This window comes from Myotis davidii, unplaced genomic scaffold (assembly GCF_000327345.1).
Source record: "Myotis davidii unplaced genomic scaffold, ASM32734v1 scaffold370, whole genome shotgun sequence".
Taxonomy (NCBI): domain Eukaryota; kingdom Metazoa; phylum Chordata; class Mammalia; order Chiroptera; family Vespertilionidae; genus Myotis; species Myotis davidii.
Genome location: NW_006288615.1, coordinates 13,310,500 through 13,327,106, shown reverse-complemented (window position 1 = coordinate 13,327,106; position 16,607 = coordinate 13,310,500). Strand labels below are relative to the sequence as shown.

General features: G+C 35.7%; 1 protein-coding gene across 1 annotated transcript in view; it reads left to right on the top strand.

Annotated features, from left to right (window-relative positions):
- The window catches only part of AGPS (alkylglycerone phosphate synthase), a 137,023-nt gene that overhangs the window by 42,700 nt on the left and 77,716 nt on the right, over positions 1 to 16,607 (top strand). The window contains exons 3-8 of the mRNA XM_015561967.1: positions 3,378 to 3,468; positions 6,638 to 6,758; positions 6,856 to 6,930; positions 8,687 to 8,758; positions 11,794 to 11,873; positions 15,622 to 15,702. Coding sequence (XP_015417453.1) covers positions 3,394 to 3,468; positions 6,638 to 6,758; positions 6,856 to 6,930; positions 8,687 to 8,758; positions 11,794 to 11,873; positions 15,622 to 15,702 — 504 coding nt within the window. The 5' untranslated portion in view covers positions 3,378 to 3,393. The remainder of the gene's footprint in view (positions 1 to 3,377; positions 3,469 to 6,637; positions 6,759 to 6,855; positions 6,931 to 8,686; positions 8,759 to 11,793; positions 11,874 to 15,621; positions 15,703 to 16,607) is intronic.

The following is a 16,607-nucleotide window of genomic DNA, read 5'->3' as shown; positions in this document are numbered from 1 at the left end:
GACATGCATGGACTCTGGCTTGCACATTTTGTGGTCAGCCCTGATTCTGACACATAACTGTGTGACAAAGCCAATTACTTCACTTCTCTCTGCCTCAGTTTTTCCACCCATAAGATGGAGAAAATGGTACTACTGCCTCAGAAGGATCATGTTATGTACTACTTTTTATAATCAGGGCAAAAAAAAATGTAGCTGCCCATACAACAGCAAGATGCCTTTCACCTGTGTGAAAAGTATGGTCACTGGTGCATGCAGTGTCCCGGATTGCGAGAGGGTGTCCGACTGCCAGTTTAGGCCTGACATCCCCTGAGGGATCCCGGATTGCGAGAGGACATAGGCCAGGCTAAGGAACCCCCCTGCCTGTGCACATATTTCGTGCACCAGGCCTCTAGTCTATGTATATAAAGCCTAAGTGACTGTTATGACCAGACCACTGGCTGGTAGCTATGACACGCACTGACCCAGACCTTGCTGCTGGGGACCTGACAGCCCTGAATCTGGTTCACCCGCACCCCAGATCCAGACAGGAGGGAGGAGGGAGCCTGATTCCTCACGGAACTGACCATGCCTTAGCTTGCCGCTGGGGCCCTGACAGCCCAAAATCTGGTTCACCCACACCCCAGGCCCAGATAGGAGGGAGGAGGGAGCCCGATTCCTAATGAAATCGGCTGTTGGTTAGATTTGCTGCTGGGGCCAACCTCCCACGGTTCCTCCCCTCAGCAGGCAGCCTCCCCTCACTTCCCCAGATCAGTCCCGACTGCCGGCCAGGCCGAGGGACCTCACCCATGCACAAATTTGTGCACCGGACCTCTAGTATTGTTATAAGTTAATATACATAAAACACTAAGAACAATGCCTGGCACATGATATGTAATGTATTTACTTAATAAAAATGTAAAGTACTGTTTTCAAACATTTAAAATTATTTTGATCTTTTCAGAAATTGGATTATTACTGTTTATATATCAGCCTTCATTATACTAATCTAGGGTAGGACAATAACTTTATTTATTTCTAGCACTTATTGCTATTTAATATTTTGTTACCTCTGAGAAGTATTTCTAAAATTGAAAAGTTGAATCTCTAAGCACTTGAGTTTTCTGCATCAACCTTCTCATAAAAAATTTATATTGATGTTTTATATAAACTATTTAAACAGGGATTGAGCTAAAAGATATAGGAAACAAAATCAGAGTAGCAAATTTTGTTTTTCTTTTCACATTATACCCACTCTGTAGTGCTCTTTTTTGTGTTTTAAATGTGTTATATCCTCTTCATGTAAAGTCTAAGAACCTTACAAATCTATAGGTGTATTTTCTGCCCCCTGTTCTTATTATAACTAGAGGCCTGTTGCACGAAGAGATTCGTGCAATAGGCCTTCCCTTCCCTTGGCTGCTGGCACCAGTTTTCCTCTGGCACCTGAGACCCAGGCCTTCACTCTGGCTGGGCTCCGGCCAGAGCCGCCCCCCCACAGCCATCAGGCCTCGCGGCTCCTCTGATCCCGGTGCTGGGAGGCCTCGCAGCTTTGCTGATCCGGGGGCCGTGAGGCCTTGCTGCTTGGCCAGCTTTGGGGCCATTTGGCTTCGCTCTACCGCTTGGAGCCTATGTATGCAAATTAACTGCCATCTTCGTTGGTGGTTAATTTGCATATTGCCCTGATTAGCCAATGGGAAGCATAGCGAAGGTATGGTCAATTATCCTTTTTGTCTTTTATTAGATAGGATTATCACATTATAAACTCTATGATATGTTACAATTTATTAAACAGTCATATATTTTAAAGAAATTAAGAAATAGTCATATGTATTTACTCTTTCTGGTATTATGTATTTCACCTTGAAGATTTGAGTTTACATACTGTGTTATAATTCCCTTAAGCCTATCGATAGTGCTTTAGCATTTCTTATAGTGTAAATCTGCTGGTACCACATTCTTAAATTCTCTTAGTTATCTGAAAATGTCTTTATTTCACTTTTGTTTTGAATGATATTTTCACCAGATATAGATTTCTAGGTTAACATGTTTTTCCTTTCAGCATTTAAAAATTTGTTCATTTGTTTCCTAACCTTATTGTGTCTGATGAGAAGTCAGTCATAATTTTTATTGTTATCACATTGTATGTAATGTATCATTTTTCTTTAGATGCTTTAAAAATTTATTTTCTTCTTCTTTCTCTAATTGCAATTGGCTATGTTGTACCTAGTGTGAGTTTCTTTGAATTTATCCTCTGCAAGTTTTCTGACCTTCTTGAACTTCTAAATTTTTCTCTTTCATTAAATTTGGAAACTTTCAGCCATTACTTTTTCAAATGCTTTTTTCTCTCTCTGTTTATACATATGGTAGTCTTTGGTACTGTTCCAAAGGTCCCTGAAGCTCTATTTATTTTTTTCATTCTTTTTCTCTGTTCTTCAGATTGTATGTTTTATCGCTCTCTATGTTAAGACATCTTCAATCTGCTCTTAAGTTCCTTCAATAAAATTTTATTCCAGATTTTTAATTATATAATTTCTGTTTTGTTCTTTTCATAGTTTTTATTTCTCTGCTGAGATTTCTTTCTGTTACTTGCTAGGAATATACTAGTATTTCCCCGTTTGTCCTTTAGCATGGTTACAGCTACCTTAAAAATCCTTGTGTTCTATTTCCAATATCTTGGATTATCTTGAGGCAAGTTCTTATTAATTACCCTCTCTCTTGATTATGGATTATACTTTCTTATTTGTTCATATCTAGTAATTTTGGAATGTATCTTGGACATTGTTTAGGGTATGTTGTAGAGACTCTGGATTCTGTTACATTCTTTTGAAGAGGCCTTTTTTTTTTAATACACATCAAACAGTTAACTTGACTGATCTCAAACTCCCATTTTTCCTCTGTGGTGGCGAGCAGCTGGGCTTAGTTGGGCTGCTTAGTGTCTGCTCCATAGATGTGTAATTCAAGTCAGCCTAACATTTGGACAGAGTATATAGTGCTCCCTCTCTCTCTCCTCTGCTGTGATTTCCCTGTACTTTTTCCAGGTGTGTGCTCACTTCAAACACTGTCCTCTGGTTCTTTAAGCCAGGAAGAATCGGTTTTCTGTATTTTTGTATTTTTGTATTTTCTGTATTCCCCTCAAGCTAAAGCCTGTTTAAAAAAATAAAAGGAAACTCATGTAGTGCTGTTCCCTTCTTCCAAACACACTCCCTTTTTGCTTGCCTTTGGTCTGTATATTCTGCCTTCAGATAGTTAGGTTGTATTTGTTTTGTTTTTGTCCAGAGTTTATAATTATATGTGAGAGTGTTGGTTTGATAGGCACTACTTGACCATTAATAAAGCAGAATCTAAGATTTAAATTTAAATGAGAATAACTTACTCTAATGTTTTACCTTTTTGTACCTTAGGTACCCACTTAGTGGCATGATATTACCAACTTTTAAAGAGTGGATTGAAAATACCCTTGGAGTAAATGTGGAGCATAAAACTACCTCTAAAGTAAGCAAATAAGAGTGATGACAGATATGCTTAACTCTGTGTGTACGTGTATGTTTAATTCCAAATTAATTAGATTTATCTTTGTAATTCGTTATAGTTTTAATGCATTTATCATGTTTTTTTGTTTGTTAAGTTTGCTAGTTATAGTGATCTTGTTAGGGTGTAATTTCACTTTTTTGTAAGTGGGATTAGAAAACTCTACCCTGTATACATATCAAACTAATGACTTTCTTAGTATTTATGCTGTTATGATTGTACTAGAGGCCTGATGCATGAAAATCGTGCAAGAGTAGGCCTTCCTTCCCCTGGCTGCTGGCACTGACTTCCCTCTGGAAGGCAGGACCTGGGCTTCCCTCACAGCCCCAGCTTCGTCGGGAAGGTCGTTGGGAAGGATGTCCTGTCTAATTAGCATATTATGTTTGTAATATATAGGATTATTTATTTCTAGAGGCCCGTTGCAGGAAGATCCCTGCAAGAATAGGGCTTCCTTTGCCTATTCCTGCAAGAACAGGGCTTCCTGAGGCCAGAGCGAAGCAGAGAAGAGAGCGAAGCTGGAGGCGGGCTTCGCTCCTTCCCGTCTCCGCCTCCTCGACTCCCTCTCTTCCCCGCTACCTTAGCTCCCTCCCGTGTCCTCTGCTACACCTCCCTCCCTGTCCACTGCCTCGCTCCCTCCCTTCTCCGCCACTTCGCTCCCTCCCATGTCCACTGCCTCAGTTCCGCTTCGGTCTCTGCTACCTCCGATCTGTTCCCTTCTCTGCCGCTTGGCTGCCTTCTGCAGTCCTTGGCTTCCTTCTACACTGTCTTCAGTCTTTGCTGGGAGCCTGTGTATGCAAATTATCTGCCATCTTCGTTGGGTTAATTTGCATACTCTTCTGATTGGCTGGTGGGCGTAGCGAAGGTACGGTCAATTAGCATCTTTGTCTTTTATTAGTGTAGATTATTTGCTCTGGCATGGTATTCTACATGTCCCTTTAACTGGCTATAAGTTCCATAAGTGCAAGGGCTATGGTTAACACTTTATTCTCCATTATATACACCTCTACCATGTTAATAAGGAATATAAATATTCAGTGAGTACTTATTTGATTTATTTAAAAATCCACTGATACATTTTATTCTTGTAATTAAACTAGGCTAAACAACAATTTCCCTTCCCAAACCAAATTCTTTTAACTTTTCTTAGAATATATCTTCTTTTATCTCCTTAATTCTCTCTCTTGACTATTTGTAATTACTTTTTTTACATTGATGCCATCTATATACCATATTCAGAAATTTCACCAGTTTTATTTACATGCATCTTTTTTCAGATTTCACCAGTTTTTTTATATGCACCTTTCTTTCATATTTTTGAGCCCTTTTCATTTTCAGTAACTTAACAAACTAGTGATCTGCATGTTTTGCTGGAGGTTTTTTTTTTTATTTTTTTTTTAAAATATATTTTATTGATTTTTTACAGAGAGGAAGGAAGAGGGATAGAGAGTTAGAAACATCGATGAGAGAGAAACATCGATCAGCTGCCTCCTGCACATCTCCCACTGGGGATGTGCCCGCAACCCAGGTACATGCCCTTGACCGGAATCGAACCTGGGACCTTTCAGTCCGCAGGCTGACACTCTATCCACTGAGCCAAACCGGTTTCGGCTTGCTGGAGGTTTTTTTTATTTCCTTCCACTATAGGGTAGATTTCATGAGGCCAAAATTTTGTTCCTATTTAATTGACCACTATCTCTCCAGGGCCTAGAACAGAGCTTATATTATCTTACCTAATAATAGACAAACATGTAAATTAACCATCCCTTCACTACACTCACCAGCCAATCAGGAGAGTGTGCAAATTAACCCAACAAAGATGGTGGTTAATTTGCATATGTAGGGGCAAAGCGGCGAAGTGAAGACTGAAGGCTCCGTCTGGAACCGCGAAGACTGAAGGCTCCAGCCGGAGTGAAGGCCTGGGTCCTGGGTGCCAGAGGAAAACTGGTGCCGGCAGCCAGGGGAAGGGGAATCTCTTCGTGCAATGGGCATCTAGTATGCTCAATAAATATTTATTATCTAAATAAATAATCCCACAGGAGATTGGTTCCAGGACCGTTGTGGTTGTCAAAATCTGTGGATGCTCAAGTCCCTTATACAAAATGCTGTAATATTTTCTTATAATCTATTTTTGCATATAATCAACAGCAGGGTATGCCTACATATCACTTCATTCTTATAGATTCAGCTTAGCCCATGACAAATTCAAGTTTTGCTTTTTTGAACTATCAGGGATTTAAAAAAAATTTTTTTTTTATCTACCGTTGGTTGAATCTGTGGATGCGAAACCCACAGATACAGAGGGCCAACCGTGTAACTAAAAATTAAATATAGGTCCTTAAGATACTAAAAGGCTATCTAAATATCATACATTTTTCTTTACATATTTTTATATTTTCTTTTTTCCAAATTCTATATCATGGTTATTGTTATTCTTAACAGCTTTGATTTGGGGAGCCATTTATAGATCTCTTTCTATATGGTAGGTAATATTAGGTGCTTTTCACAAAAATTATCACATTTAACCTTCTGTTCTATATAAATTTGGTGATGATGAAATCTCATTTAACAGACCCAGAAGCCAAAGCTCACAGAAGTTGGGTGACTTGCCCAGTGTCAGATAGCTTTAAAGTTGAAGATTAATTTTTCTAGTTACCTGTTAGTTGAAATTAAGTATCAAGTTTTAAAGTTGTCCTATAAAATGGGTTTATAACTTATATTGTGAGGTTTTTTGCTCTTCATTTTTAATTATAATTGTAGTATAGGAGATGATAAATTTTATCTATAGGTCAAGTTGCTTTCCCTTAGTCTTCTTATTTTAAAATTGAAGATTTGAGACTTTACTATCTTCCTTGTTCTTGATTGTAATCTTTAGAAATAATGAAAAGGTGGGCTGTAGAAGTAAAAGAGGAAACCTAAGGTTTCTATAAGTTATGTTATAGAATGTGATTAACCAGACCATTTACAATTTGTAACTATCATAAAGTTGGTTTCCATACATATTATTTGGTATTTTCCTATACTTCTGTCTTAGTTTGGATTAAAACATTTTACATTTTATAGTCACTCACCCTAACAGAGGCATTCAAAATTTATTTTAGAGAAATAAACCAAAGAAACCTATTTTATTTTCTAGGCATCCTTAAGTCCTAGTGATACACCTCCTTCTATTGTGAATGAAGATTTTCTTCACGAGCTTAAAAAAACTAACATTTCATATTCACAAGAAGCAGATGATCGGGTATTTAGAGCTCATGGTAAGCAATTTTATATAAATGCTATTTCTTTTAAATTAAAAAAAATTTCCTGTAATTTAAGATGTTTTTGCATTTTATTTTTTAAACCACAAAACAGGTCATTGTCTTCATGAGATATTTTTGCTCAGGGAAGGAATTTTTCATCGAATTCCTGATATAGTTTTATGGCCAAGTAAGTTCTTCTTTTCCTTGTCTTCTTAATTTAGTATTGTTAAATTTTAAGTAAACTATGTAATTTTTAACATATAAGTTGTGAAAAATAAGCTGGATTTTTAAAGTTTGCTAGAGGTCATAAAGTTCTTTCTTGATCTGATCATCCTGATTGATTTTGTTATTGATTATTAAGTCTTCATTTTTAAATTAATTAATTAATTACCATTAGGAGGTCAGTAGAAATAAATATATTGGGAGGTCAATAGAAACATATATATTTTTTTAATTTAAAAGCTTAATGAAGTTTGTGACAATAATGATATATTCAAACCATTAATTAAAATAATTAAACTCTTATTAAAATAATTGATTACTACAATCTAATAATAATTTGTTGATATCAGCTTGTGAGCTAAAAAAAGCATGGTGATCAGATAGTGAAGCAAGTTGTTTAATAAATATATTTGATATGAATAGTTAAATTTTGAGAAATTAATTTCATTCAGTTTTTTGGCTTGATATAGATGGTAGATGAGCTTTCTGTTGTTATTTTGCTCTGCTGATGCACCATATTTATATATATGGTCTTTATACCTATCTCTTCTGTCAGAAAATTTAAAGCAGAACAGGTTTATTGTCCCTTACTGTCCATAATTGCCTTTTTTTAGAAAGTTCCACTGATCTTCTGGTCCATTTTACTCTTTACACTCTATAAAAGAAGTATATAAAGTATTTTTTAATGGCTTATTCATGGACTCTCAGTTCTTAGATGTGATCCTTCTATTTTACAGGGAGTATCTAAGAGAAAAGTCATACTTTAATTTGGGGATAGAAGGGAGGTGTCATACATACCAGGAATGTCCAAGATTATATGTAGCTGAGATGAAATTACTTTCCTATACTTGTGATGTATATTTTTCTGTGTATTTGGGAATAGTATGGAATAAGTCTTTGGTCTCTGTTAGTTTAGAAATTTAGCAGCTCCTGAAAAGAATATGTAAAATTTAGTGGGTGAAAGTATGATGAGAAACATGACACTTACATAGTTTTAAGTGTCCCACCACATGATACATATTAATTATAAAAATTTTAGAGTGGAGAAACCTAGCAGGTACTATATAACCAAATGGTGAAAGTTAGCATTACCAGAAATGCTACTTCTCTACATTATGTACCTTCAGACACAACATGCTGAGAAAGGCACATCACTACTGCGGAATTCCTGCCAAAATGTATAATCTGAATCTAATCATGAGAGAACATCATACAAACCCAAATTGAGGGATACTCTATGAAATAACTGACCGGTCCCCTTCAAAAGAGTCAAGATCATTCTAGTCAAAGATAGACTGAAGTACTGTCTCAGATTAAAGAAGATTACGGGACATGACAACTAAATGCACTGTGTGATCCTGGTCTAGAAAAGAGAATATTAGAGGAATAGTTGGCCAAATTTGAATAAACTCTGTAGATTAGTTAATAGTATTGTATCAGTATCAATGGCTTGGATGTGATAATTGAACTATAGTTATGTAAGATGTAAGTATTTGCAGCTGCTGGGTGAAGGAAATTTTTTGTACCATTTTTGCAACTATTTTGTAAGTATGAAATTATTTCAAAGTGGAAAGTTAAAAAGATAAATAATGAACAGTTTGTTTTAGTATAGCTATTTCATATGTTAATGAGAAAAGGTTACTTGATAGCCCCATATTTTGCAGGATTACCCAGAATTTATTTATGTTTCTGTGATTAATTTATTTTTCTTTTTTCAACAGCATGTCATGATGACGTAGTTAAGATTGTGAATCTAGCGTGCAAATATAACCTTTGTATCATACCATTTGGTGGTAGGTATTGTGTCTTTTGAATTTTAATATGATACCAATTTGTTCTTTCAAATTTAAAATATTTGTATTTTAAATATTTGTGCCATCCACGGAAAACAAATATCTTTGTAATTATAATAAGGTTATTCTCAAAACTTGTTATGCCCCTCATTTCTCTTTTAAGTAGAACTACCTAAGAAGTGATACACCATTAGTCCATGGCTTCTTTTCCAAATGTATCCTGTTGAAGCTGTGATTTTAATGCCTACTAGGTGTACCAGTTAATAATACGGATTTTGTAATCAAAGAAAACATAATTTCAAGAGAAACATCAAAAGTGCGTTATTCAAAGTAATGTCCATCGTTAGCTACACATTTCCCCCATCTTTCAGTTAATTTGTGGATACCAACCCAATAGAACTTTTCTTGTTTTGAGGCAAACCATTCAGAGACCCAATTTTCCACTTCTTCATATGTTTTAAAGTGCTGCTCAGAAAGTGCATGTGCCATCGATCAGAACAAGTGGTAATCAGAAGGAGCAAGGTCTGGTGAATACAGCGGGTGGGTTAATACTTCCCAGACAAGATGCTATTTGGCCTTGCAGTTAATGTTGATGGTTGACCTGGATCAACCCATGATTTTGTGCGTTTGGGATTCTCAAAATAAATCCACTTTTCATCACCAGTCACAGTTTGATGCAAAAAGGACTTTCTTTCGTGCCGTTGAAACAGCATTGTACTGATGACTTTTTGGTTTTCCATTTGTCTCTGTTCAGTTGATGTGGCACCCATTTTCCTTCCTTTAAAATCTTTCCCATTGTTTGTAAATGATCAGAAATTGTTTGCTGAGCAACGTTTAATATTTCTGCAAGTTTTTAAGTTTGGCACACATCTTCATCCAATAATGCTTGTAATTATTGGTCTTCAAACTTTTTCAGTTGACTTGTACGTTCTTTGCCTTTCACATTGAAATCATCACTTTTAAAGCGTTTAGACCAGTGTTCACAAGTATCTTGAGATGGAGCATGTTCATCATAAGCTTCCCGAAGTATTCAGCAGCACTTTTCTTCAAAATAAAGTAATGAATTAAAACTTCCCGCAAATGCTCTTTTTTTTGGAATGAAATTCAACATTTTTAAGCGTAAAAATATCTATGATGTTAACACCTTCAGAAAATTTGACATTTGAAGCTTTCTGTCAATACAACAAAATAGCATGCATATCAAATCACATATATATCAACATATGTGTAACTCCATCTATTAAAAAAAATCTGCATTATTAACCGTTACACCTAGTAAGTAAGAATATGTTTCTGCTTTAGTAATTGCTTTCTAACCTTTATCCTTATGGAGAGAATATTTTTCAAAGGTTAAATATACCCAACGTAAAACTTTGAAAAGGAATATAATGCAGCATAAAAGATCAACAGGGACACTGATGACCAAATCAGTAACTTTTAATAATGAGAATTAATACTGTTTTACACCTTAAGACAAATTTGATCTTTCTTGATCTTTTGTTAACCACATTATTTTAATAACTTTCACAAGCCAAAGGAAATTGCCTTTACTGACTGAATTGGCTATGATGGAATGGTAATGAGATCCCCAAAATTAGAAGCTTCATATTCTTCGGCTGATACTTCTGGTTGAATTAATAAAACAATTCAACTTTTTCTAATCAAAGGCACTACAGTGCTACTTTTATTTATTTTCTTTTTTTGTTCAACCTCACCTGAGGATATTTTTTCATTGCTTTTAGGTAAGAGTGGAAGGGAAGGAAGGAGGGAGGCAAAGAGAGAAAGATAAATATGGATAAGAGAGACAGATTGATTACCTCCCGCACACATTCTGACCAGGCCAGAGATCAAATCTGTAAGCCAGGTGCATGCCCTTGACCGGGAATCTAATCCATGACCCCAAGACACACCGGTCAGGGCTACGGTGCTACTTTTAATGCAATATTTTTCTAATTTTAAATGACTGACAAAATAGTGGTTATTGAGCACAGGCATGTTTTTAACAGACAATTCATGGTCTCACCTTGTAAAATTAAGCTGAATCTCATGAATCAACACCCTCTGTAGTTCTTACCTTGTATCAAAGTGACTTCCATATGTTTTCTGTAAAAAACGCTTGGAAGTACCAATTAAGAATTTATTCTGATATATGTTGATATAGATGTGGATAAGAATTAACAACAGTATATTCTATATTGGTTTCAAGAAATTATTTTTTCTTTGACAGCAAATGTTAGTGGAAAATAGAAGTACATTGTTCAGATACTTCTTTTTTTTTTTTTTAAATATATTTTATTGATTTTTTTACAGAGAGGAAGGGAGAGAGACAGAGAGCCAGAAACATCGATGAGAGAGAAACATCGATCAGCTGCCTCTTGCACATCTCCTACTGGGGATGTGCCCGCAACCAACATACATGCCCCTGACCGGAATCGAACCCGGGACCCTTCAGTCCGCAGGCCGACGCTCTATCCACTGAGCCAAACCGGTTTTGGCTGTTCAGATACTTCTATGTATTATTTATTTTCTATTAAAATCACTTTTCACCAAATATCATACAAATTTGTTTTTGAATATCATATGGACAATTATAACTTGTTTTTATTCTAATTTATTAAAGCCATTTTTATATGAGGATATAAGATACTATATTAAGTGATAAATGAATCTCATAATTATGGCAGACAGGAGGTAATGGTGTCTCTAGTTTTATAGAATAGATAGTTTTATATTTTATTTTAAGCTATCTTTCCACAGTAATCATTAGCTTAGACATTTTCTAATCATGTTTTTGGAGTTTCACAAATTGCTATAGGCTTCACTTGAGTGTGCCCAGGGGATAAAGCCACATTGCTTTCAGCCCCATAATAGTTCTTCATTTTGGCACACAGCATAAAATAAAGGTGAGTTTGCTTTTAGTGTGTTAGCATTTACAAACTACATTTTGCAAAATAGATGTAGGTATTTCCATAGCAGGCCTATTTGTATCAGGGATTAGCCATATGTATATAAGTTGTTGTTTTCTATTTTGGCAGGAGGAACAAGTGTCTCATATGGCCTGAAGTGTCCTGCAGATGAGAAAAGAACAATTATTTCTTTGGACACTTCACAGATGGTATATGATTATAAAGATGTATTTGAAAATAGTGTTTGGTTTAAAAAAATGTATTTATGGCTCAGTCTTAGTTGTCGTCATTAAAGGGTATATTGTCCATTTTGTTTTAAATTAATTTTATGGTTATATTTTGCCCTTGTGTTTAGGTTTTCAAAAGCTAAGCCCACTCTTGCTCTAAGGCACATATCTTGATGGTTTCTACCAAATTGGCGGGTGAAATTGATGTTTGGAAAGTATGGATTGGAATATTGATGCAATACATGTACTAATTTGTAAAACAAACAAACAAATATTAGATAACTAAAACAATATTAGTTAAGGTTAATTTGAATCACCAAAACTTGTCCTCCAAATTTTTACTAATGCTGTTGCATTTTTTCTTTTGGAAAAATAGAGGAGCTAAGTACTTTTAATGATAGGATAATTTTTTGCAGTTTTGGCCATTGTAGTCCAAGAGTTGGATATTGTGGCATGTTCAACTTTTTAAAAAAATATATTTTTATTCATTTCAGAGAGGAAGGGAGAAGGATAGATGGAAATATCAATGATGAGAGAAAATCTTTGATTGGCTGCTTCCTGCACGCTCCCTGACCAGGAATTGAACCGTTACCTCCTGGTTCATAGGTCGATGCTCAACCACTGAGTTATATACCATTTGGGCTAAACTTTTAATTTGGGTATGAACTTTATCTTTGTATTGTCAACGATATTCCTGGTTACATATTCCTCATTATAATAAAAATATATGTATTTTAAATCTTCACCTGAGGATTTTCCCCCATTGATTCTGGAGAGAGAAGAAGAAGAAGAGAGAAACATCAATGTGAGAAACATCTATCGGTTGCCTCCTGTATCCACCCCAACTGGAGATTGAATCCGCAACCTGGTTATGTGCTTTGACTGGCAGTTGAACCCATGACCCTTTGGTGCACAGGATAATGCTCTAACCACATGAGCCACACGGGCCATTGTAAAAAGAATTTTTTTTTTAACTGTTTAATGTGAAATTCTCTTAAATACCATTATTGGTTTTATCTTTCTTTTTTTCTCTACTATTTTAAAGCAGATTCTGGTATTTTGCTATTTTATACCTAAATATTTATGTGCATCTCTTTAATTACCCAATCAACATTTAGGTTTCTAATTGTCTCAAAATTTATGTTCATTTGTTCAAATGGGGATTCATACAAGGCCCACATTAACTTTTGGTTGTTTCCTTAAGTCTCATTGTAGTTGAAGCCTTGTTCTTCCTTTTTGAATGCTGCTGACTTAGAGAAACTAGGTTATTTGTAATATAGACCATGTCATATTTTGAATTTGCCTGTTGCTTCTTCTTTGTCATTTAACTCTTCCTCTAGGTTCTGTATGTCCTCTAAACCTGAAGTTAAATATAAAATCTAGTTAGCTTTAGGCCTAGCTTTTAATGTTTTTGAAGCAAGAATATGTCAGAGATGATGATGTGCTTTTCTGTGTCATGTCACATAGGGAGGTACATAATAGTTGTCCACTTTTAGTGTTGCTAAAATTGATTAGCAAGTTAGTGACAGCCTGATTATCCTACAAAATTACCCATCAACCTTTGTTCTCATCCCAGAGTTTAAGAAAAGGGAGTTTCCTGCGGAGTAACTTATTCCGAAATAGACTTTGGAATGTGTTTGAATTTCTGGCTCTTTATTTTACTATGTATAGATTTAGCTCTAAATCTGTTACTAAGTGTTTCAAATTGAGACAGTAATACTGTGGAAGGTTATTGTGAAGATTAAATGAGGTAATATATGTAAAAGTCTTTATATTGAGTAGATGCTTAAAATTCTGTGGCAGAATTTTAAATGTTAGGTTTCTAACCATTTATTTTGTAGAAAAACCTTATATACTCACTGCCTTTAACATTGGAATCTCTCCAATATTATAATGGATGCATAGTCCTTATAATTGTGTTTTGCATTGAAGTATATAAACTGTATCTGTGCATGATTTGTACAGTGTACTTCTGATGCAGTATGTACAAAATATGAAAATTAGTTGTACCAATTTTCTATTTAAATATATATTATAATACTAAGACCTATTGGCCTTGAAAGTTTTAGTTTTATTGTTGACTTGTATGGCACAGTATATAGTGGATGTAATGAGGTAGCCAATATATTATCTTTAGGTTTCGCTATTAGTGTCCATAGGTGGTTTCTAAATTTATCTTCATTAGTTTGTTTTTTATTCTACTAAAAATGTCTTTGGTCTCCTGGTAAATATAAAGTATATAATTAATACAAGTATATAATTGCTTCAAGAATCAGTCTACTGGGGGAGGAGATGTATATAAATTATTATAATACCAGAGGCCCAGCACATGAAATTCGTGCATGGGTAGGGTCCCTATGCCTGGCCAGTGATCAGGGCCGATAGGGGCCTTCAGCTGCTGGCCGGGGCCTTCCTTCCAGCTGTCAGCTGGGACCTCCCTTCCCCGGCTACTGGCTGGGGCCTTCCTTTGTTCCATGCCACCCCCTGGTGGTCAGTGCACATCATAGCGAGCGATTAAACTCCTGATCGAATTCCTGAGGGGACACTTTGCATATTAACCTTTTATATATATAGATAAGGTTCCATCAGATTACTATATTTTGTCTTTTAACTTTACAGTTGAATAACTTTTGTTTAGCTGCCATGGGGCCAAAAGCTTGATTTTGCTATAGTTATATTGAAATCACTGTTTTCTTATTTTGAGAGTATAATTATGATAGTTTTATATAACATAAAAAGTACATTCACATATATCATCTTAGTTAATATTTATCATAACCCTGTGAATTAAGCAGTGCAGCTATTTGTATGTCTTCAAATTTGGAATATAGGTAGCCTGAGACTGTTATTCTCGTATTATCGATTGTGTTCTTTCCTATTTATTACTTACTAGACTTATGTGCATTAGTTATTGCCATGAAATGGAACATATCAGAGTGCAAAGAAAGCTTCTCTGGGATCCAGAAGAAGATTCTGTATGTTACCTGATTGCTCAACCAAACAGAAGGGGAACAGAATCTGCTCTAAATAGTAGAAAGTAATTCATCAAGATTCATATATATAAGAATTAGGTCAAATAAGAATGTTAGAAACACTTATTTGACAGGCATACATTTACTAAAGTTGAGCCAGATGATAGTTTCTTCTTTTCAGCAGAAGGCAGGGATGTGCTTTGTTTTTTAGCTGGGGTCTGTGATGCTGCTTTGGTCTATGACATCTGTAGGGGTGTCATTTACAGAATGCAAATGTCTTTGCAGGTATCTTTTTCTAATCTCAGGTGGACATCTTCTGATATTCTTAGATATGATTGCTAACTGTTAACAATAATATTGACAGTATTGCAAAATGACAGGAACCGTGTATACTAACCTTTTCATGTGTAGTATCTCATTTAATTTTTACAGCAACCCTGTGATTAGGTATTGCTATCCACACTTTACAAATAAGGAAACACTTAGCTTAGACAATTAAATAATTTGCCCATTATAAGAGGTATAGTTTAATTTAAATTAATATCCGAATGAAGACAGAGTCTGTGTTTTAAACCACCTCTTGTTAATATACTGCCTGTGTTATATCTGTCATATATATTCAGGGATAAATGGAGCTTTCTGGTGTGAGTAACCCTACCTGCCTAATTACTCTCTTACCACTTGCTGCTTTCAGTTAGGAAGTTCTGTTTCCTGTCAATAGTTCATGGAGATGAGACCTTTTTATTCCTTTGCAACAGAATCGAATCCTCTGGGTTGATGAGAACAATCTGACAGCTCATGTAGAGGCTGGCATAACAGGACAAGAGTTGGAAAGACAGGTATGTTATTTCTTTAGTTAAAATTTTCAAAACTGGCATGTGTCCCCTCTATGAATGAAGTACCTTTCATAATACATTCACTGAACAAGTTTGTTCAGTTTCTGTTTGGGGTCAGGCATTGAGCTAGACACAGTAATAAATGACACCATCCCCTACACTTGGATAGCTTATGTTATATTATGACAGAAAGGTCATTAGACAATTATGATTCAGAGTGAGAATATCTAGGTGAAAGCTAAATGTGGGGTATTGTGACTCATCAAATGGGTTAGGAGGAAAGGAGTTGGACAAAAAAAATGTATCATAGAAAATACAGCATTTAAAATGAGACTTCAGGATGAGTGAGAATTAACCAGAAAGTAAATGGGGTTGGGGAGAACAATCCAGTTAGGAAGCAGCATGTACAAAAGCTTTATAGGCAGCTGTTGCTTTGGGGGGCCTGCAGGTAGCTGAGTATGGCTGAGATCTAGTGTGTTTATATGGGATAGCACTCATGCTTGGTGAATGTATATCGAGTGGGTGAACATGTAGTAATGGTAAAGGATGAAGGTAGGAAAACATGAAGAGGTGAGATTATAAAGGGCCGTATAAAGCCCCTTTTAGAAGTTTGAACATAATCTTTGTAATTAGATACTTCTGGCTTCTGTGTGGAGGATGGATGGAGCATGTAAGGGAAGGTTCAGAGGATGCTGCAATAATTCAGGCAGTTGCTGATAGTGACCTGAAATAAAGTAGTAAGAGTGCAGCAAAAAGGAACAAATTGGACCTGGCATTTTTGGAAGTTGGTGGTAAATTGTATCAGCTGGGTAGATGTTGATATTTGCTACTTACTGAACTTCTCAATGTATAATGTTATTGAAAACTGCTCATCTCATGTAGTTAGTGAAACTCTTGGGGTCCTTATG